At 45.8% G+C, this 23,213-nt stretch overlaps 1 protein-coding gene across 1 annotated transcript in view; it reads right to left on the bottom strand.

The window, feature by feature from the left end:
• LOC147105152 (MAP kinase-activated protein kinase 2) overlaps positions 1-23,213 on the bottom strand; it is a 267,298-nt gene that overhangs the window by 97,304 nt on the left and 146,781 nt on the right. The window contains exon 2 of the mRNA XM_086011249.1: positions 11,945-12,084. Coding sequence (XP_085867375.1) covers positions 11,945-12,084 — 140 coding nt within the window. The remainder of the gene's footprint in view (positions 1-11,944; positions 12,085-23,213) is intronic.

The raw sequence follows: 23,213 nt of genomic DNA, 5'->3' as shown, positions 1-23,213 counted from the left end.
GAATTTGCCTCCAACAGCTCCACCTCCTCCACCAAAGGATCATATTTTGACAATCTAACATGGCGTCGAAGCAGCACAGGTCCCTGTATAGTAAGCCATGAAGGTACCGAATATCCCGTAGTAGATCTCCGCAGATAGTTAAAGAGCCTTTCATGGGGGGTCACATTAGTAGCCGTTGAAAGCAATGATCTAATGGAATGCAGAGCATCAGGCAGTACCATTTCCCACTGTGTATTCTTAAGGTTCCGGGATGTCAAAGCCAACATAACTGCCTTCCAGATCACCCCATTGTATCGTTCGCACTGTCCATTACCCTGGGGATTATACAGGGTAGTTCTACTAGTAGAAATTCCCCGACTCTGAAGGTATTCCTTCAACTGGGAAGACATAAAAGAACTTCCCTGATCCGAATGGATATACGCAGGCATCCCAAAGATGACAAAAAGTTGAGTCAGACATTTAATAACTGTAGCAGCTGATACATCTGCACAAGGAAAAGCAAAAGGGAACCTTGAAAACTCATCCACAACAGTAAATATATATCGGTTTTGAGTAGTTGAAGGAAGAGGCCCCTTAAAATCGACGCTCAAACGTTCAAAAGGAGAAGTAGCCTTTATAAGATGAGCTCGTTGAGGCTTAAAGAAATTCGGTTTACACCGAGCACAGATAGAACATGATGAAGTCATCCGCTTGACGTCTTCAACTGAAAAAGGCAAGTTCTTACTGCGTACAAAGTGTATCATCCTCGTAACCCCAGGATGACATAAGGCATTGTGAAGATTAATAAGCGTATCTCCGTGAATCACAGAACAATAAGCCCTCGACAGTGCATCAGCAGCAACATTATCCTTCCCCGGACGATAAACTATGTCAAAATGGTAACATGCCAACTCAATCCTCCATCTCATTATTTTATCATTTTTGATCTTTCCAAAATGTTTAACATCAAACATAAAGGACACAGATTTTTGATCAGTTACCAACGTGAAATGTCGCCCCGATAAATAATGTCTCCATTTACGCAATGCTTCTACTATTGCGTATGCCTCTTTCTCTATTGAAGAATGTCTTTTTTCACTATTGTTCAAAGTACGTGAGAAAAAGGCCACAGGTCTTCCATTTTGGTTCAGAGTAGCCCCAATTGCAAAATCCGAAGCATCCGCCTCGATCACAAAGGGAACCTGCTCATCAATAGAATGCACAACTGCTCCTAAAATATCCTTTTAAAAATTCTCAAAACATGTCCTGGCCTCCCATGATAGAGGATATGTCGTAAACCGAATAAGAGGCCGGATCTTCCGTGAAAAATTTGCAATCCAATTAGAATAATAAGAAAACAGTCCAACAACTCGTTGCAAGGCCTTAGAATTAGTAGGACAAGGTAAATCAATCAATGGTCGCAGATGTTCTGGATCTGGTTTAATCTTGTTTCCCGAGATAATATACCCCAATAGATTTACCTCAGTAGTCAAAAAGATACATTTCTCTTTGTTAAAAGTTAAACCAACTTTTTCCGCAGCTTGAAGGAATCTTTTTAAATTAGAATCATGCTCCACCCTTGATTTGCCACACACTGTGATGTCATCTAAGTATGAAAAGGTGTCAGAGAGGGAGTTATCACTTATAAAAGCATCCATTGCCCGTTGAAAACAAGCAACACCATTAGTAACACCAAATGGTATTCGGCAAAACTGATACAGCTTTCCACCAGCCTCAAAGGCCGTATATGGTTGATCCTTCTTAACAATAGGAATCTGATGATAAGCACTCTTTAAATCAATAGTGCTAAAAACCTTATACTGAGATACTTTGTTGATAAGCTCATCAATCTTAGGCAAAGGGTACGCATCTAATTGAGTATACCTATTAATAGTTTGGGAATAGTCTATCACCATTCGTTTCTTGTGTCTCTCGTTAGTCGTGACAACTACCTGTGCTCGCCAAGGCGAACAACTAGGTTCAATGATTCCTTCCAATAAGAGACGTTGAACTTCAGAATTAATAAATTCTCTATCCTGACTACTATATCTTCTTGACTTGGTAGCAATTGGCTTACAATCCGACATCAAATTGGAAAAAAGTGATAATGGAGAAATAGATAAAGAGGTTAATCCACAAATAGATAAAGGTGGCTTAGTCCCTCCAAATGAAAGACTAAGAGACTCGTGTAACTGAAGCACATCATGACCAATCAAAATATCCGCACAGAGATTAGGCAAAACAGATAGGCGTATATCAGTATACGTATTACCTAGAAGAATCATTTTCACAAAGCAACGACCAGCTATTTGTGAAGTAAGGGTCATCTGAGCCATACACACCTGATACGTAACAGGTGAAATTTTCAAATGCTTCTCCTTCGCAAACTGAAGACTTATAAAACTCTCAGTACTGCCCGTATCTATAAGGGCCTTCACTTCCAACCCATTAACTTGAGCCGTAACTATAGCTTTGTTTAGGCCATGAGCAAATGCAGCAGAAATTGATGCAATAAATGCCCTATCTAAAGGCTGAATAGTCACAGAGGAGGTAGTGGAGGAAGGCCCTCCCACACCAGGAGAGGAGGAGGTAATTGAACCTGATGATTTGCACACGCGTGCATAATGACCTCTCTTGCCGCATTTACTACACACAGCCTCCCGAGCAGGACACTTCAGACAAGGGTGCCGGATATTCCCACAAAAATAACACTTCTGAATCCTAGAGGCAACAGCCGCCGAAGTAGAAACTGTTTCAGAATCTAGTAAACCACTCCCATTAAGTCCACATAATTCCTTTTCATCCGAAACTGCCGAAACCATAGTCGCAGGCCGATTAAAAAGAGCATAAGAATCCGAACTTCTTTGAGCCACATCCAATGTAGAAGCTTGCTCAAAAGCACTTTTAAGATCCAAAGTCTTATTTTCTAACAACCGCTGATGAATTGATCTAGACAGTGATATACCTATCAATTCCTCCAATAAAAGGCGAAGAGTTACGAAGGTGACTAAAGGTTTTTATTGACTAAATAACAGCCCACTCTCGTGGGTGATCCGATCCAAGCAGGAGGAATACCAGCCAGTCGCTCACCTTTATACCTGGCCTGGTGGGTGGAGCCAAGGCGGAGTCGGCAGTGGTCATCCCAGGTATAACAGTGTGGCAAGAGGCGACCTCGTACCGTGATACAATAGTGGTCAGTGATACAGTTATAACGAACAGTGGTGAACAGTGCTAACGATAGTGAACGTGGTTTACCACATTCACCCCTTGTTTAGAATTAAGTCCGGCGGGGTGAAGTGTACTACCAATTCTGGTAGGTCAGTCTGTCCGGAGGCTTCGTAAGCCTCTCCGATCGCCGCAGCGGTGGTGTTGCCTTATCCGGTGCTGGTGCCTTATCCGGTGTTGATGCTGGTGTTTGCGTGGTCGGCGAGGGCTCGTGGGGTTCCGGCATGCCGTCTACCTGGACTGAGGTTGGGGGGGGTGGTGGCGGTGTTTCCGGATCGGCTGAGGGTGCGAGGTCTCGTAGGGAGACAGTGTCCTCCCGCCCGTCTGGGTACGCCACGTAGGCGTACTGGGGGTTGGCGTGCAGGAGGTTCACCCTCTCGACCAGGGGGTCCGTTTTATGGGTCCTCACGTGTTTCCGCAGCCAGACCGGCCCCGGGGCGGTCAGCCAGGTTGGTAGAGTGGTTCCCGTAGTCGACTTCCTGGGGAAAACGAACATTCGTTCATGGGGGGTGGTGTTAGTGGCCGTGCAAAGTAATGACCGGATGGAGTGCAGCGCTGTCGGGAGGACTTCTTGCCAGCGGGAGGTTGGGAGGCCCTTAGACTTTAAGGCTAAGAGGACGGCCTTCCATACCGTCGCGTTCTCTCTTTCCACCTGACCGTTACCTCTGGGGTTGTAGCTGGTGGTCCTGCTTGCTGCAATACCTCTCTCTAGGAGGAATTGCCGGAGTTCCTCGCTCATGAAGGAGGAGCCCCGGTCGCTGTGTATATAGTTCGGGAACCCGAACAAGGCGAAGAGGGCATTCAGGCACTTAATGACCGTGCTACTGGTCATGTCGGGGCAGGGGAAGGCAAAGGGGAAACGGGAGTACTCATCAACGATGTTGAGGAAGTACACATTACGGTCAGAGGACGGGAGGGGCCCCTTAAAGTCGATGCTCAGGCGCTCGAAGGGGCGGGTGGCCTTGATCAGGCTTGCTCGGTCCGGCCTATAGAAGTGCGGTTTGCACTCCGCACAGGTCTGGCAGTTCCTGGTCATGGTCCTGACCTCCTCGATGGAGTAGGTCAGGTTGCGGGCCTTAATGAAATGGTAGAGTCTGGTGACTCCGGGGTGGCAGAGCTGGTCGTGGAGGGTCTGAAGCCTATCGATATGCGCGCTGGCGCATGTCATTCGTGAAAGGGCATCAGGGGATTCGTTCAGCTTGCCTGGCCGGTACAAGATCTCATAATCGTAGGTGGAGAGCTCGATTCTCCATCTCAAAATCTTGTCATTCTTGATTTTGCCCTTCAGCTTGTTATTAAACATGAAAGCCACCGAACGCTGGTCGGTGAGGAGGGTAAATCGTTTGCCTGCCAGGTAGTGCCTCCAGCGCCGTACTGCCTCCACGATCGCCTGGGCCTCTTTCTCGACCGACGAATGTCGGATCTCGGGGCCCTGTAGGGTCCTTGAGAAGAAGGCCACTGGCCTCCCCTCCTGGTTTAGGGTGGCGGCTAAGGCGAAGTCGGAGGCGTCGCTCTCCACCTGAAAGGGGATGGACTCGTCCACTGCGTGCATCGTGGCCTTGGCTATGTCTCCCTTAATGAGGGAGAAGGCCGCGCACGCCTCCTCCGTGAGGGGGAAGGAAGTGGCTTTCAGGAGGGGTCTGGCTTTGTCCGCGTAATTGGGTACCCATTGGGCATAGTAGGCGAAAAGCCCCAGGGTTCTCCTAAGTGCTTTAGGGCAGTGGGGGAGGGGTAGCTCCATGAGGGGGCGCATTCTTTCTGGGTCGGGGCCGATGATTCCGTTCTCCACTACGCAGCCGAGGATGGCAAGGCGCGTGGTGTTAAACACGCATTTCTCCTTATTGTAGGTGAGGTTCAGCCGTTGGGCCGTACGGAGGAATTTCTCCAGATTCGCGTCATGTTCCTGCTGGTCGCGGCCGCAGATAGTGACGTTATCTAGGTAGGGGAATGTAGCCTGCAGTTCGTTCTGGTCAACCATCTGGTCCATCTCCCTTTGGAAGACCGAGACCCCATTAGTGACACCGAAGGGGACCCTAAGGAAGTGGTATAGGCGCCCATTCGCCTCGAAGGCGGTATACTGGCGGTCCTCAGGGTGGATAGGGAGTTGGTGGTAGGCCGACTTCAGGTCGATGGTCGAGAATACTTTATACTGTGCAATCTGATTGACCATGTCAGATATGCGGGGGAGGGGGTATGCGTCCAGCTGGGTATATCTGTTTATGGTCTGGCTGTAGTCGATGACCAGGCGGTTTTTATCGCCGGTCTTTACGACTACGACCTGGGCACGCCAGGGGCTGCTGCTCCCCTCGATAATGCCCTCTTTCAGGAGGCGCCGCACCTCAGAGCTAATGAAGGCTCTGTCCCCGGCGCTATACCGCCTGCTTTTGGTAGCGACGGGTTTGCAGTCAGGGGTAAGGTTAGCAAACAGAGAGGGTGGCGGGACCTTGAGGGTGGAGAGGCTGCAGGTGTTACGCGGTGGGCGGTTTAACGTTTGCTGGTTGTTGACTGTGAGTGGGGGGAGGGGTCCACCGTATGCTAGGGTTACGCTTTGGAGGTGGGATTGGAAGTCCAGCCCTAGTAGGACGGCAGCGCAGAGATGGGGGAGGACGAGGAGTTTAAAGTTTTTATACTCCGTGCCCTTAACCGACAGGGTCACGACACAGTAGCCGCTGATGTCCGTGGCGTGGGACCTCGATGCCATCGAGATTCGGCTGCGCGTTGGTAGGACAGAGAGGGAGTAGTGGCTCACCGTGTCTGGGTGGATGAAGCTCTCCGTGCTTCCGCTGTCGAACAGGCAGGTCGTGGCGTGGCCGTTCACTTTGATGTCCATCATTGACTTGGACAGATGGTGCGGGCGGGCTTGGTCCAGGGTGACGGAAGCTAGTGTGTAGCTGAGCGAGTCGTTGTCATCTGCGGGCGAGGCGGTCGGGCGTGGTGAGTAAAATGGCGTCTCCCACGAGGTAGGGCCCCATGAGGCACTATTGGGGTCGGTTGCCTTAATCAAAGATGGCCGCCCCCATGACTCATGTGTGGGGATGCTGGCCTCAGTTGCCCTAAACAAAGATGGCCGCCCCCATGACTCATGTGTGGGGATGCTGGCCTCAGTTGCCCTAAACGAAGATGGCCGCCCCCATAGTTCGCATGCGGCACTGCTGGCCTCTGAGGATCCGCTCCTGCAGGCCTTGGAGAAGTGGCCTTTCTTCAGGCAGGTTCTACATATGGAGTTCTTGGCTGGGCAGCGCGACCTCGGGTGCTTCTCCTGGCCACAAAAAAAACAGCCGGCGGCCCGATCGCGGATGCCCGATGTCGGGGCCGGTGCCGGGGGTGGCAGGGCCGGTCGGGTCCGGGACGCCGACGCAGAGGTAGGTCCCGGGGGCGGCGCTGGGAAGGGTGCTGTGGTAGGGGTCGGGCCCGAGTCCCAGGGTCGCGAGCAGTACCTGGTGAATGCTTCCTGATCTTGGTGGGCCACTTCCAGGGAGATAGCGAGGGCTTCAGCTTTTTCCATGCTGAGGTCTTTAGCTTCCAGCAGTCTTTGCCGTGAGTACTCGGACCGTAGGCCTTTCAGGAATGCGTCGCGGATATTATCTTCAGTATTTTCGGCTGCCGACACCGATTTAAAGTCACAGTTCCTGGCGAGTGCATATAGCGCCTGTGAGAATTCGGCTACTGATTCTCCTGGCTGTTGCGGCCGTGATCTTAGGAGGTGCCTAGCGTACATGTAGTTTACCGGGGTCCGGTACTTCTGTTTCAGCAGGTTGATGGCGGTCTCGTAGGTAGTCATGTCCTCGATGAGAGTGTATACTCTCGGGCTCAGTTGTGCCTGCAGGACACTTAGTTTGGATGCCTGAGGGACGCTGGATTCTCTCAGGTATGATTCGAAGCAGACCAGCCAGTGTTTAAAGTCTGCGGCTGAGTTTGCTGCTCGTGGGTTCAGGTCCAGGTACGGCGGTCTGAGGGCTCGCAGCCAAGCTGGCTGGTGTGGCTGTGCTCCTGGGAGCTGCGCTGGTGGCTCCTCCGCCGGTTGTGACTCGTTGTCGGACATCATTAAATTTAGTCAATAAAATTGATATACCTATCAATTCCTCCAATAAAAGGCGAAGAGTTACGAAGGTGACTAAAGGTTTTTATTGACTAAATAACAGCCCACTCTCGTGGGTGATCCGATCCAAGCAGGAGGAATACCAGCCAGTCGCTCACCTTTATACCTGGCCTGGTGGGTGGAGCCAAGGCGGAGTCGGCAGTGGTCATCCCAGGTATAACAGTGTGGCAAGAGGCGACCTCGTACCGTGATACAATAGTGGTCAGTGATACAGTTATAACGAACAGTGGTGAACAGTGCTAACGATAGTGAACGTGGTTTACCACAGACAGTAATCCATTAATAAAAGCATCCCGTACCGATTCTTCCTTATATTCTTCAGCCGTCACGGCCTTATAATTACAGTTAACACTAAGGCACCGAAGTGCTTGTAAATAAGTATCCAAAGATTCTCCCACCTGCTGCCTACGGGCAGATAGAAGGTGACGTGCAAATACCTCATTCTTTGGTTTAACAAAAATCTTTTCCAATGTAGAAATAGCCACTTCATAAGTTTTACAGTCCAAAATATATTTATATACATCCGGAGCAATGTAGTTGATCAGCATATTCAGCTTATTTAGAGACTCTTGATCCAACACGCCCAAAAAGTTTTTAAATGTACAATACCAATGTTTCCATTTATCATCCACTCCAGCAGAATTGGGGTCAGCCTTGAATCGTTCTGGTTGAAGATATCGCTCCATTCGAACATAAAGTTAATAAATTGAAATAAAGAATAGATTTGCCTTCCAAAGCTAGGCTTTATTAACTTTAAAATCTGCAGCACATCTTCCCACATCCAGTCCCAACCAAAGCTGGAAAAGAACTGAATTTAAGGTGGCCACAACACATCATGTGATCATCAACTACCAATGAGATTACAACATATATCCCAAGGCAGTTAACAAACAACCAATCACAATACTTTTACTAAACAAGGAATAATCACCACAGGTGGGTCGTGAAGGTTGTAGCATGTCCGAAGACAATGGCTTTGGCCTTCCCAAAATTTAGCGGTGCCCCAACATACTGTATACAGATCCCAATGTCAGACATACTCCCTATTACAGTAAAATGTAATTTCACACATTATCGGTTAGTTAGGTTCGCTTCTTTTGTAACTTTTCATCCTGTGAGTATTTGAATCGGTCAGCCAGCCAATCAGCTTGTGAGTGCATTCCATTGCTTAGTAAATGACTTTAGATTAGAGCCTTCAACAAGGATTATTATCTATATATAGGACTGCTATTAGTCGGTCCTGTGATACTGGAGCAAAGGGAGTCAATATTATGGTAAATCCTGCATTTCCTGTGCTAAATATAGACTGGGATCGTAACAGTATAAAGGGGAAAGAGGGGGAGGAAGTCCTGAAATGTGTACAAGAGAACTTTCTTGACCAGCCCAACGAGGAAGGAAGCAGTGCTGGCTCTAGCTCTGGGGAATGAAGTGGGGGAGCATTTGGGGAACAGTGATCATAATATTATCAGATTGGATTAGTTATGGAAAAGGACAAGGAGCAATCAAGCATAAAAATAATTAACTGGAGGAGGGCTAACTTCAGTGAGCTGAAAAAGGATCTGGCCCAGGTGGATTGGAATCAAAAATTGGTAGGCAAAACAGTAATTGAACCTTGGGAGACTTTCAAGGAGGAGATGGTTCGGGTACAGAATAGACACATTCCTACGAGGGGGAAAGGAAGGGAATCCAAACCTAGAGCTCCCTGGGTGACTAAAGATATAGAGATTAAAATGAGACAGAAAAAGGAGGCTTATAACAAATGGAAGGTATAAAAAACAGTAGAGAACTAAGCTGAATATAGAAAGTATAGAGAGCTAAAAAGGGAATAAGAGGGGCAAAGAGAGAGTATGAGAACAGATTAGTGGCTAACATAAAAGGGAACCCAAAAGTCTTTTATAAATGTATAAATAGTAAAAGGGTAGTCAAAGGAAGGGTTGGGCTGATTAGGGACCAAAAAGCTGTTCTTATGGAGGCAGATTGCATGGCTCAGGTCCTAAATGAGTATTTTGCATATGTCTTCACTAGAAAAGAGGATGCTGCCAAAGTAGCAATCAAAGAGGTAGTAGCGATATTGGACAGGATAAAAAATATATAAAGAGGAGGTACTTAAAAGGCTGGCAGTCCTCAAAGTAGAAAAGAGACCCAGTCCAGATGGGATGCATCCTAGGTTACCGAGGGAAGTAAGGGTTGAAATTACGGAGGCTCTGTCCACAATTTTCCAATCCTGTTTGGATATGGGGATGGTGCCAGAGGAGTGCAGGATTGCAAATGTTACACCTCTGTTTAAAAAGGGGGAGAGGGATAAACCTGGCAACTACAGGCCAGTCAGCCTAAGGTTGGTGGTGGGTAAACTTTGAGACAAATAATCGGAGACACTATTAACTGACATTTGGAAAAGGATGGGCTAATAAATGAAAGTCAGCACGGATTTGTTAAAGGCAAATTGTCTTTGACTAACTTGATTAAGTTTTTAGATGAAGTAATGGAAAGGTTTGATGAAGGCAGTGCAGTTGATATTGTGTATATGGACTTTCAAAAGGCATTTAAAGTCCCACGTAATAGATTTGTTAGCAAAATTAAAGCCCATGGGATTAAAAGGGACAGTGGCAGCATTGGTATAAAATTGACTAAAGGACAGAAAGCAGCGAATCGTGGTGAAATGTTATTTTTCCGACTGAAGGGAAGTATACAGTGGTGTTCCCCAGGGGTCGATATTAGGACCACTGCTCTTTCTGATATATATTAATGACCTGGAAGTCGGTATACAGGGCATCATTTCAAAGTATGCGGATAACACAAAACTTGGAAATGTAGTAAATAATGAGAAGGATATTAACAGATTTCAGGAGGACAAGGACAGACTGATGAAATGGGCAGACACATGGCTAATGAAATTTAACACAGAAAAGTGTGAAGGGATACATTTTGGTAGGAAGAATGAGAGGCAATATAAACTAAATGATACAATGTTAATGGGGGTGCAGAGAGACCTGGGGGTTTTTGTACACAAATCTTTGAAAGTGGCAGGACAAGTGGAGAAAGCTGTTAAAAAAGCATATGGTATCCTTGGCTATATTGATAGAGGCATAGGGTTGGATTTTCATTCAGAAGTCGGGTTGGAGGTGGGACTACAACTTTCGGGATTGTAGTCCCGCCTCCATCGAGATGCGGCCAATCCACGCGATTTTAACTTGATTGACCTGGCCAATTAAGGGCCACCCGGCAACAGGTGACGTCACAGACTGAAATTTCATCTGTCACAACGTTTTGACAGATGAAATATCAGCGTTTCACAGCTGTTTGAAGCTGTCAAACACTGACAGTCTTATTTCTAACATGAGTCCTTCTCCACAGACTCAGTTAGAAATCTCTCCTGCACAGAAAGCTGCAGGCTGTCACTTTTGACAGTTCGCAGCCATTCTGCTTTCTGTGCCGGTGAGATGAGGGACTCCCCGAATCTAAAGGAAGGAAGGTTGAAAAGGTAAGAAAAGGTAATTTACACTTCTTTAATCACTTCAGACACACCAAACACACTTACCTTTGCACTCATGCACACATCACTCACCTGAACACTGACGTCTCGACCCCTCCAAGTCCTTCAACCCGACGGCCGACTCCTCCAACTTGGCGTGGTTTGGAGCCATCGGGAATCCCACAGTTCAAGCTTAAAAATAGGGATTAGGCTAAAAACTGCCTGTTAACTACCTGTTAACAGGCAGTTAATTGGCACTAATCCCTTCCCGCCTCCTTTGAAAGTGGAATGCCAGGGCGGGTTGGGGGCGGGATGGTGTCGGGACCCCCGATTTCGGGAATTTAACCCCCCGCAAGCCTCCAATCCCGACTCCACGGCACACTGAAAATCGAGCCCATAGAGTACAAAAGCAAGGAAGTTATGCTAAACCTTTATAACACACTGGTTAGGCCTCAGCTGGAGTAGTGTGTCCAATTCTGGGCACCACACTTTAGGAAGGATGTCAACGCCTTAGAGAGGGTGCAGAAGAGACTTACTAGAATGGTACCAGGAATGAGGGACTTCAGTTATGTGGAGGGACTGGAGAAGCTGGGGTTGTTCTCCTTGGAGCAGAGAAGGTTAAGAGGAGATTTGATAAAGGTGTTTTACATGGTCATTTCTTTGATTGCTGCTTGTGAGACCCAACTATGCGCAAAATGGCTGCTGCATTTACTCACATAATAGCAGTCACTGCACTTTCAAAGTAACTCATTCTACGTGAAGCAAATTAGCACATTTCTACGAGATGTGGTACGGTACAATAGAAATGTAAGTTCTCTCTTTCTGGGGGTGAGCAGAGTCAGCAGAAATCAACATAGTTTCATTCCGGGTCCCTTTCGTGAAAGCATTCATTTTGACCTGTAGCCGCTAGAAACTGAAAACCCTATGAGAGACGTACAGAAGGTAGCTTGTACACTGACAGGACCTGCCCCTAGACTGCTCTTCTTAAGCCCAATTCAGGGTCTCACTGAGATTTTGCTTTCTCATTGCAGCCCTTAATGTGTTTGTGTGTTTTTTTTAACTAAACACGCTCCAGACTGTGTTTTAACCTGCATTTAATTCACCACCAAATTGCATTTTCCTTCACTAGATTCATAAAAGTCTGTGTATCTCGTTGTGGCAGAACTTACCATTCCATCACTATAAGTAGGCACTTCCTTCCCTGGTACAGATTCTCATAGACATCTACAATTCGTACAATGTGAGTACAGCCGGACGCTCGCCAGTGTAGGTCCACCTCCCGTCGGGCTTTTGGGCAGTCCTGCAACATCTGAAGGGGAGAAAGTAAAGTTAAGCAAAGGAGGATTCTTCACTTAAATATGGGCGCTAAGTAAGTTAACTCATTGCAGCAGAGAGTTTGATACAGAGAGCGTGCAAATAGTCCAGGTGTGCAGAGATTTCCCCTCAAGGAAAGGAGCTGGGGCCTTCCCTGGTGACTCACAGAGTATCCAGTGAGTAGCTGAGCCACACAGACCAGGAAGGCCCAGATTCAATCCAGGGTCTGTGCCGAGTTATCTGATTTCATAAAATTATAGAAATTGACGGCACAGAAGGGGGCCATTCGACCCATCGTGTCCGTGCCGGCCGAAAGAGCTATCCAGGCCTAATCCCACTTTCCAGCTCTTGGTCCGTAGCCTTGCAGGTTACGGCACTTCACGTGCATATCCAAGTACTTTTTAAATGTGATGAGGGTTTCTGCCTCTACTACCCTCTCAGGCAGTTAGTTCCAGACCCCCACCACCCTCTGGGTGGAAAAAGTTTCTCCTCAACTCCCCTCTAATCCTTCTACCAATTACTTTAAATCTATGGTGTGGAGATGCCGGAGTTGGACTGGGGTGGACAAATGTAAGAAGTCACACAACACCAGGTTATAGTCCAACAGCTTTATTTATATTATATTTATTTATAAAGCTGTTGGACTATAACCTGGTGTTGTGTGACTTCTTACATTTAAATCTATGCCCCTTGGTTATTGGCTTCTCTGCTAGGGAAAATAGGTCCTTCCTATCCATTCCATCTAGGCCCCTCATAATTTTATACACCTCAATCAAGTCTCCCCTTAGCCTCCTCTGTTCCAAAGAAAACAATCCCAGCCTGTCCAATCTTTCCTCATAGCTAAAATTCTCCAGTTCTGGCAACATCCTCGTAAATCTGCTCTGTACCCTCTCTAGTGCAATCACATCTTTCCAGTAATGTGGTGACCAGAACTGTACTCAGTACTCTAGCTGTGGCCTAACTAGTGTTTTATACAGTTCAAGCATAACCTCCCTGCTCTTATATTCTATGCCTCGGCTAATAAAGGAAAATATCCCGTATGCCTTTTTAATCACCTTATCTACCTGTCCTGCTACCTTCAGGGATCTGTGGACATGCACTCCAAGGTTCCTCTGTTTCTTTATACTTCTCAGTATCCTACCATTTAATGTGTATTCCCTTGCCTTGTTAGCCCTCCCCAAATGCATTACCTCACACTTCTCCAGATTGAATTCCATTTGCCACTGTTCTGCCCACCTGACCAGTCCATTGATATCTTCCTGCAGTCTACAGCTTTCTTCCTTACTATCAACCACAAGGTCAATTTTTGTATCACCTGCAAAATTCTTAACCGTGCCCCCTACATTGAAGTCTAAATCATTGATGTATACCACAAAAAGCAAGGGACCCAGTAATGAGCCCTGTGGAACCCCACTGGTAACAGCTTTCCAGTCGCAAAAACATCCGTTGACCATTACCCTTTGCTTCCTGCCTCTGAGCCAATTTTGGATCTAACTTGCCACTTTCCCTTGGATCACATGGGCTTTTATTTTTTTGACCAACCTGCCATGTGGAACCTGGTCAAAAGGCCTTCCAGCCTATCACAGACCTTCGCTTTGTTCTTTCTCCCCCGCTCCCTTTCTCTGCCCCACACTTGCTTAAAAATCTGTTACTTCTCTAACCTTTTCCAGTTCTGACGAAGGGTCATCGACCCGAAACGTTAACTCTGTTTCTCTCTCCACGATGCTGCCTGACCTGCTGAGTATTTCCAGCATTTTCTGTTGTTATTTCGGATTTCCAGCATCCGCAGTATTTTGCTATTGTCTTGCTAAAATCCATGTAGACTACATCAAATGCACTACCCTCATCAACCCTCCTTGTTACCTCCTCAAAAAATTCGATCAAGTTAGTCAGACATGACCTTCCCTTAACAAATCCATGCTGACTGTCCTCGATTAATCTGTGCCTTTCTAAATTACGATTAATACTGTCCCTCAGAACATTTTCCAACAATTTGCCCACCACCAAGGTTAGACTAACTAGCCTGTAATTACTCGGTCTATCCCTTTCTCACTTTTTGAACAACGGTACAACGTTAACAGTCCTCCAGCACCACACCTGTAGCCAGAGAGGATTGAAAAATGATGGTCAGAGCCTCTGTTATTTCCTCTCGCTTGCTTCTCATAACAGCAGGAAGTGCAGCAGAGACACTATAACTGTACTCAGTGCTCCGGGTTAGGAAGTGGAAAACTTGGCCTGAACATCCACTCCTGACCATTATCCAACAGCTCTTTGTTGGAAGTGTGAAAGTGCGGGATGTTGGGCGAGGGCAGGATTAGGCTGAACATATGATGTTCTTCCTGGCTGACTAGCCAGCCACCGTCGCTGCTGGGGCTCAAAATGGCTACCAGAGGGCAACCAGCACCTGTAGGACTCTACCCAAGCAAAGAGTAATGCCCTCGGAGCGGGGAAAAAAAGGAAGAAGGCATGCACACCAATGCAATTTTACAGATAATTACAGTCTCTTCACCTTCCCCGCAACAGACACACACATTTACTGTGAACTTGGTGGCTCAGTGCATTGGCCCACTGCAGTGAATACCCGAGTGTGGGTTTGAACTCTAGCTGAGCAATGAGGGATCGTGGAGCTACCTGGCAAAGCACTTCCCTTGAGCGAGAAGAAAATGTTCAACATCTATGTTAAATTGGCTAGATAAATCGTGCACTCCTTCTTTGGGCAACTTATTTTTTTGCCTGCCGCTGCACACATCCACCACTAGAGGGCGCCTCAAAAGCTCCAGCTCCCCGCAACCTATACCTACCTATATAACCGCACTCATGCTTTGTCCCAACTTTCTGTGGGTAAAGCCATAGGAGATCCAGCAGTAATTATAATTCAGAGAGTCAGTCCACACTGCGTACTCCCCCATTTTCAATAAAAGTCCCCGCATTTGACAATCCCACGGATAGAACTACGGAAGTGGGGCACCTTTCCGTTGTTAGAGGGGCGTATTACTGAGAAATCTAGAAGGAGAGAATTGAGGGTAAAGGACATCCTTTGGGGCTGAAATTGGTCTTGGGCCATAACGAGCTAATCGGCCGTCCATTTTACACTCCGCACAATTTTCTTTTCCATTGACGTTAAAAGGAAAATAAAATCGGGCAGGGCGTAAAACGGACGGCCGATTTGCTATCGCTCGTTTTGCACTAATGCGCAAGAACAATTTCACCCGCTTTGCAAATCCATTTTGGACTTTCGAAAATATATAGGGCCTCCATTGTCACTCAATAACTTCAGAACAGAAGGCTCGTATAATGCTTTATGCATATTGTGAAGTAGTATTATACAAAACTGTTCACATTAATTAATGCAGTAGCACCCACATTATAGCTGGTACTTTTGTTTGCCAGACTGCTGGTGCTCCTTTACATTCGCAATTAGCAACCAGTTAGTCCCCTTTTCAAGAAGAATGATATTTCTAAGCATGCCAGCGAGTATTCATTACACACTTAAAGGAGCAAGACAGTCATGAAAAAGTGGCAAACATTTTTCGTTTACAAGTGCCCATCACCCCTTGCGCCAACAGCTCCGAGATAAAAATGACACACATCTGTTTTGGTCCTCGTCCTTTCCCAAACAAAATCAATAATTTTATCATTTTATTTTTTAAATGGAGAGACAACACTTAGTAACAAATACAGAAGATTTCTGCAGTGTAATCTTGTAACTGCAATCTGTTTACAGTACTCAGGAAGGGAGTCAGGCAGTGGTCTAGGTTTAACACCCAAACCACGAAGGTGATTGTTATGTTGGTGCTGTGCTGTTGGAACAATGCCAGATCTTGATAACGGGTCATTTGCTTTATTTTTTTTAACCCAATGGAGTTCCCAAACAGAAGAACCGACAACACAAGCATTCATGCGTAATCAAATCGAAATTTACATGGCTTATCTCATCCATTCTGGATGCAAGTACATTCTTCATAGTCCAGCTGTTTATGAATCAGTCCATTGGTTATTGTTGTTATACATAAACTTGGTTATCACAGGAATCCGTCCACCTTCACTGCGACCTGCTCGTTCCTGGAGTCGGATTGCTTCCTGCAATAACTAACTTATTTTCCAAACGGCATTCCATGAAAGGGAGACACAGCAACAATCCTCAGTAAAGGACCCCATCATACCAAGCCATTCTGTTATTTCGGAATCCAACCCGAAACGTCAACTCAAATTTCTCTCCACGGATGTTGCCTGACCTGCTGAGTTTTTCCAGCATTTTCTGTTGTTATTTCGGATTTCCAACATCTGCAGTATTTTGCTATCGTACTAGTGTTTGGTTCACTGCCACACCTCTTCTAGGAATGCCTACCTTGAAGAAGTTCTGCTCTTCTCTTCGACGGGATCTCCGTTTGGCTCTTCAACCTTGTTCATCTTCATTACTTTCAGTTTCCCTTCTCGTGTTTGACCATCTCGTCTAGCTTCTAATCTCTTTTACTTCTTTTGTTTCTTTTATTCTTTTGTCCGATCGCAGCCCTGCCTTCGATCTAGTTTCTTTTCTTTCCAGTTTTGAAGAAGGGTCTAACCCGAAACGTCAACTCAAATTTCTCTCCACGGATGTTGCCTGACCTGCTGAGTTTTTCCAGCATTTTCTGTTGTTATTCCATTCAGCTACCTGGCATAGCTCTGCTCCCAGCAGCTGCAGGCCTAGTTGAATGACCAGTAGCTGAGACTGTAATCTGTAAACATCTTCCTCAAACTCAAGCCAGTGAAGTGTTCCATAGATTGTGCTTTACCATACAGCCACTCCAAATCACCACTGTACACCATTTCAGACTACGAATCAGCCATGGCTCAGTTGGTAGCACTCAATAACAACAATAACTTGTATTTATATAGCGCCTTTAATGTAGTAAAACATCCCAAGGCGCTTTACAGGAGTGTTATAAGACAAACAATTTGACACCGAGCCACATAAGGAGAAATTAGGGCAGATGACCAAAAGCTTGGTCAAAGAGGCAGGTTTTAAGGAGCGTCTTAAAGGAGGAAAGAGAGGTAGCGAGGCGGAGAGGTTTAGGCAGGGAATTTCAGAGCTTAAGGCCTAGGCAACAGAAGGCACGGCCACCAATGGTTGAGTGATTATAATCAGGGATGCTCAAGAGCGCAGATATCTCGGGGGGGGGGGGGGGGGGGCGCTGTGGGGCTGAAGGAGATTAGAGATAGGGAGGAGCGAGGCCATGGAGGGATTTGAAAACAAGGATGAGAATTTTGAAATTGAGGCGTTCCTTAACCGGGAGCCAATGTAGGTCAGCGAGCACAGGGGAGATGGGTGAACGGGACTTGGTGCGGGTTAGGACACGGGCAGCCGAGTTTTGGATCACCTCAAGTTTATGTAGGGTAGAACGTGGGAGGCCAGCCAAGAGTGCGTTGAAATAGTCAGGTCTAGAGGTAACAAAGGCATGGATGAGGATTTCAGCAGCGGATGAGCTGAGGCAAGGGCAGAGACGGGCGATGTTACGGAGATGGAAATAGGCGGTCTTGGTTATACTCTTGCCTTGGGAGTCAGAAGGTTTTGGCTTCAAGTCCCACTCCAGACACTTGAGCACATAATCCAGACTGACACTCCAGCGCAGTACTGAGGGAATGCTGACCTATCGGAGGTGCCGTCTTTCGGATGTGATGTTAAACCGAGGACCTGTCTGCCCTCTCAAGTGGATGTACAAGATTGTCCTATTTCGAAGACGAGCAGGGGAGTTATCTAAAAGAATGTTCTGGTCATTATCACATTGCTGTGTGGGGGACCTTGCTGTGCGAATTGGCTGCATGTTTCCTACACTTCAAAACGTATTTAATTTGCTGTAAAGCACTTTGGGATGTCCTGAGGTCATGAAAGGCCCTATATAAATGCAAGTCTTTCTTTCTATCTTATACTAGGATTTGGATTCAGTCCAGTTCAAGTCTAGCCAAACTTGATACAACACCTAACCACATCTACCACAAATAAATCCGGGTAGCAGATCAGATTATGGTACAATTTTCAGGAAGGCTTTTTTTTACAATTTATTAAATTTGCATCTTTTTCTTTCATTAAAGAAAGCTATGGTTCAAGCTCCGTTCCAGGCTTTGAGCATGTCGTTTAAGATGCTACTTCTGTGCAGTACTGAGGGAGTGCGGCATTATCAAAAGTGCATTCTTTTGAACGAGACACCTACCTGTTCAGGTGGACATTAAACGTCCCACCGCATAATTTAAAGAAGTGTGTTCCCCCTGCGGTCCTGACCGACATTCTTCCCTCAGCTACCACCACCAAAAACAGATTAATTGGTCATTTATCTAACTGCTGTTTGTGGGACCGTACTGCGTGCAAATTGGCTGCAGCATCTGCCAACATAACAACAATGACTGCACATCAAAAAGCAACTCACTGGCTGTAAGGCACTTTGAGATGTACTGGGACGTGAAAGGCACTATATAATACAACTTCTTGCTTGCTTTGTGAACTCCCAAATAGACATCTCGTCCTGAATGCACACCTCCCACCATCCTCAAGATGTATACCTCCGAATTTCGCACTCTTCTATCCGCTTGATTTTTTAGCCAGTCATCTCAGTTGCTGTTTGTGTGACTTTGCTGTCTGCAAACTGGCTGCCGTGTTAACCTGGAACTTGTTTCTTTTGTATATTTGTTTGATGAGAATGTTAAAAGTGTTCAGATTCCAATCCCAGGTCACCCGTTTGCCCAATTGGAGTTTCACCAGCTTCAGTGCGAAGGAATTCTAGGTGGTAGAGGTCATGTGTTTCGGCAGCACCTCTGAAGTAAGATTTAAAAATGAGCGTAACAGGGCACGTTTAGTAGAACGCAATTGCGCAGCAAAATGTTTAAAGATGAAATGTACTAATTACTCGTATGTTTAATTGCAGAAATGACCATACCAGTTTAGAGAGATGAAACTTACAAAAAGAGACACTGACATAACCCTTTTCTGGAAAAACGAAACTTAGTAGTGGTCAAGAGAGAGAGGGTCTCGTTTCTCAGAAATCACATGACCTGATGACTCATTTCCAAGAAATCAGAGGGGCCACAGGCCCATACAGTGAAAAGTGAAACTTATGTTATTGGTTACCTTGTAGAAGTTAGGCACACCTAGTTAGTGATTAATGTATAGACTTTTAAATCGATTGGACCTCTGGAGTAGGAGGTCTCGGAATATGTGTATAACTGTGTAAACCTCAAGAGATTCGGTGGAGTCGGAGCCTTGTGTTGGGACACAAGAGCCATAGCTCCCCAGGCCTGAATAAACCGTTTTACCTCAATTATTGGGTCTGTCTTTCTTACAACAAGCCAGTGTTGTCGACTTTGTATATCACTCAGTCCACACTTTGGGGGCTTACTTCAACCTCCCAAACCTGCGACCTCTTCCATCTAGAAGGACGAGGGCAGCAGGCGCATGGGAACACCACCACCTCCAAGTTCCCCTCCAAGTCGCACACCATCCTGACTTGGAAGTATATTGCCGATCCTTCATCGTCGCTGGGTCAAAATCTCCCTCCCTCCCCAACAGCACTGTGGGAGTACCTTCACCACACAGACTGCAGCCGTTCAAGAAGGCGGCTCATCGCCACCTCCTCCGGCGCAACTAGGGATGGGCAATAAATGCTGGCCTTGCCAGCGACGCCCACATCCCAGGAACGAATAAAAGAAAATTGAATCTGCATTATTTTGCTTTGTGTTCTACCTTTTTAACCTGATTCATGTTTGAAGTATGAACATGATACATTAGGAGAGCTGATGGATGAGCTATATCACATAGATATACGACCCAAAGACAGAAGCTGAAGTTATGAATTATTAATAGACAGCATCATGAGTGGGACACACATTATCACACAGGTCTTTGTAATGAATGCTCTATTTTCCACCGGTATAATGCACAATATGCTATTACCCCCCACTAGCCTTCCAACATGTCTATCCTTCTACATCTCTCTCTTCAGGTTATCTTCCTATTGCTGCTTTAGCTTTACTCATCGTCTTCATCCAATCAACTTACTCTTGGTAATCATCTGAACGACCTACTTCGGCCCATAGCTACTCATATAATTCTTCACCTTCTTAATAGCATATCTCAGTAACGGCAGCTGCGCGTCTTAATTTAAAAAAAATATTTAAACTTTTCATGAGCGGATTTTTTGTGCTCGTCAAAGTAAAGGGAGACACTGCTAGGGAATGGAACACTTTCCCATTGCGGGCACCCACGTCAGTAACAAGCAGTCCCAGGTCAGCTCTACCATGGTTAACTAACGACTTGCATCTATATAGCACCCTTAGCATAGTAAAAGGTCCCAAGGCGTTTCACAGGAGCGTTATCAAATAAAAATCTGACACCAATCCACATATGGAGATATCAGGACAGATGACCAAAAGCTTGGTCAAAGAGGTAGGTTTTAAGGAGCGTCTTAAAGGAGAAAAGAGAGGCGGAGAGGTTTAGGGAGGGAATTCTGGAGTAAAACTCGCCTGCTCTTGTCTTAGTATTATCCTAATTAGAAATATAAATAAATATATATATAAAAATATGTATAAAGATAGATCTAAAAATAATATATCTAAATAAAAATATATAAAAATAAAAATGTATATAGAAATAAAAATATTTTTAAAAATGTATATTATATATTATTCCATTTTAGATTGAAACTAAATTACATTTAAAGTAACGAGGGCAATGGCTTCTTCTTAAATTGTTGTACAAGGTTATTTAATGTACCAGTCAGATATCACTGTTGTCACCAGTGCAACAAGTTGCCTCTCATTGCAAGTGCCCCCAGCAAATTTTTGAATAGTGTACTGAAAGATCAAGAGGTGTTTTACCAAGGTTTGCATTTCCCTCTGCGTCTGATATGGTGGGAGCTTTTCCAGTGAGGCTGTTCCAGGAACTGAGCATAACCAGTAACGAGAAAACTCCCCCACCCTGTGAGCAATGCCCATTTGGAGCAATATTGTAAATGACAGTCCCAGGCTTGACAAAACCCACTGTAAAATAAAAAGATGAAAGAAGTGCAGCCAAACATAACATTGGACGCGCTTATTAGAAAGAAGCTATTGGGCATTGGATGGTCCTAAAAGTAATTTTCAGAAGTTCTTCACAATAGCATTTGATCACTATTGTTATCAAATAATTATATCTCTTTATATCAGCGATACTTGGACTTGATTGCATCATCTTGAATGCATCATCAATAAAGCCAATTCTTATACCAAGTTAACCAGCTCTACCGGCTGCATTTCAAGGGTTTCCAGTAAATCATTAGCATTACTGAGCGGACAATCTATACCCAGCCCTTTTTTGACAGGAAATTCACATTGTGGCCTGTGTTCTCAACCAAATGTAGCGACCACCTCTGCTGTTATCTGTGGCGTGTGATATGCAAAGTTTGCAGCATGTAAACCACATGGAAGGCACGGTGTGAAGGCTGGTCCCACACTGGTTTGGAACGTGGATCCTGTCAAAGAACATAGTCTTCAAAATGACTAATTGAACTTATTTCCAGTAACTCAAACAGTGGCATTCTTGGTATCCATTGTGCTAACCCTATAAGATTTCTTGCTGTATTTTGGTAACCATTTCACAGAAAAAAAACTAGCCCTTTTCTATTCTGTTTTCCTGTTGCTGCCTCCTTGGTTTACAGTGGAACAGTTAGGGCTGTACCAATCTTCATCATTGCCATTGACAGTACTGCATAGTGAGTCTACATACAAGATCAGCCATGATCGTATTGAATGGCGGAGCAGGCTCGAGGGGCCGTATGGCCCACTCCTGCTCCTAATTCTTATGTTCTTATAGGGTGTGCAGTCTCCAGGCAACCCCAGGGTTGATGCAACAGTTGTTCCAGTGTAAAACTGGCACTAAATGCTCAATTCCTGGTCAAATCTTTGGAACTCTCTATCTCAGAGTGCTGTGGATACTCGGTCGTTAAGTATATTCAAGACTGAGACCGAGATCAATAGATTTCTGGACTCTAAGGGAATCAAGGGATATGGGGATCGGCTGGGAAAGTGGAGATGAGGTGAAAGATCAGCTATGATCTTATTAAATGGCGGAGCAGACTCAAGGGGCCATATGGCCTACTCCTGTTCATATTTCTTATGTTCTTAAATTCCTTGAGCCATACTAACATTATAATATGCTTATTCTGAGAAAGATTTACACTGAAGCCGAGGGGGTAGTCACAAGATGGAATTATAATAGCAAAATACTGCGGATGCTGGAAATCTGAAATAATAACAGAAAATGCTGGAAATACTCAGCAGGCCAGGCAGCATCCGTGGAGAGAGAAACAGAGTTAACGTTTCAGGTCTGGGACCCTTCATCAGAACTGGAAAAAGCTGGAAATGTTACAGATATTAAGCAGGTGCAGAGACGGGGTGGGGGGGGGGGGTTAGGAGGGGAGGAAGGAATTGAAAGAACATCCTGTACTTTTGTAGAGACAGGAAAGATAAAATGTTGCAAATGGGAATGGCAAAAATCATACTGCATGAAAAATGGGGGCAGGGATAATTATCTGAAATTGTTGAACTCGATGTTGAGTCCAGAAGGCTGCAAAGTGCCTAATCGAAAGATGAGGTGCTGTTCCTCGAGCTTACGTTGAGCTTCATTGGAATAATGTAATAGGCCGAGGACAGAGAGATCAGAGTGGGAGTGAAGTGGAGAATTAAAGTGACAGGCGACCGGAAGCTCAGGGTCACCCTTACGGACTGAACGGAGGTGTTCCGCAAAGCGGTCGCCCAATCTGCGTTTGGTCTCCCCAATATAGAGGAGACCGCATCGTGAGCAGCGAATACAGTATACTAAATTGCAAGAAGTACAAGTAAATCGCTGTTTCACCTGGAAGAGGTGTTTGGGGCCCTGGACAGTGGGAAGGGAGGAGGTAAAAGGGCATGTGTTGCATCTCCTGCGCTTGCAGGGGAAGGTGCCAGGTGAAGGAGAAGGGCTGTTGGGGGTAATTGATGAGTGGGCCAGGGTGTCGCGGAGGGAGCGGTCCCTTCGGAATGCTGAAAGGGGAGGTGAGGGGAAGATGTGTTTGGTGGTGGGATCACGTTGGAGGTGGTGGAAATGGCGGAGGATGATCCGTTGAATGTGGAGGCTGGTGG

This window comes from Somniosus microcephalus, chromosome 18 (genome assembly GCF_052327205.1).
Source record: "Somniosus microcephalus isolate GS21.2 chromosome 18, FLI_Smic_1.0, whole genome shotgun sequence".
NCBI classification, from domain to species: domain Eukaryota; kingdom Metazoa; phylum Chordata; class Chondrichthyes; order Squaliformes; family Somniosidae; genus Somniosus; species Somniosus microcephalus.
The sequence above is the reverse complement of the archived record's forward strand: the minus strand, read 5'-3'. Positions and strand labels throughout refer to the sequence as shown.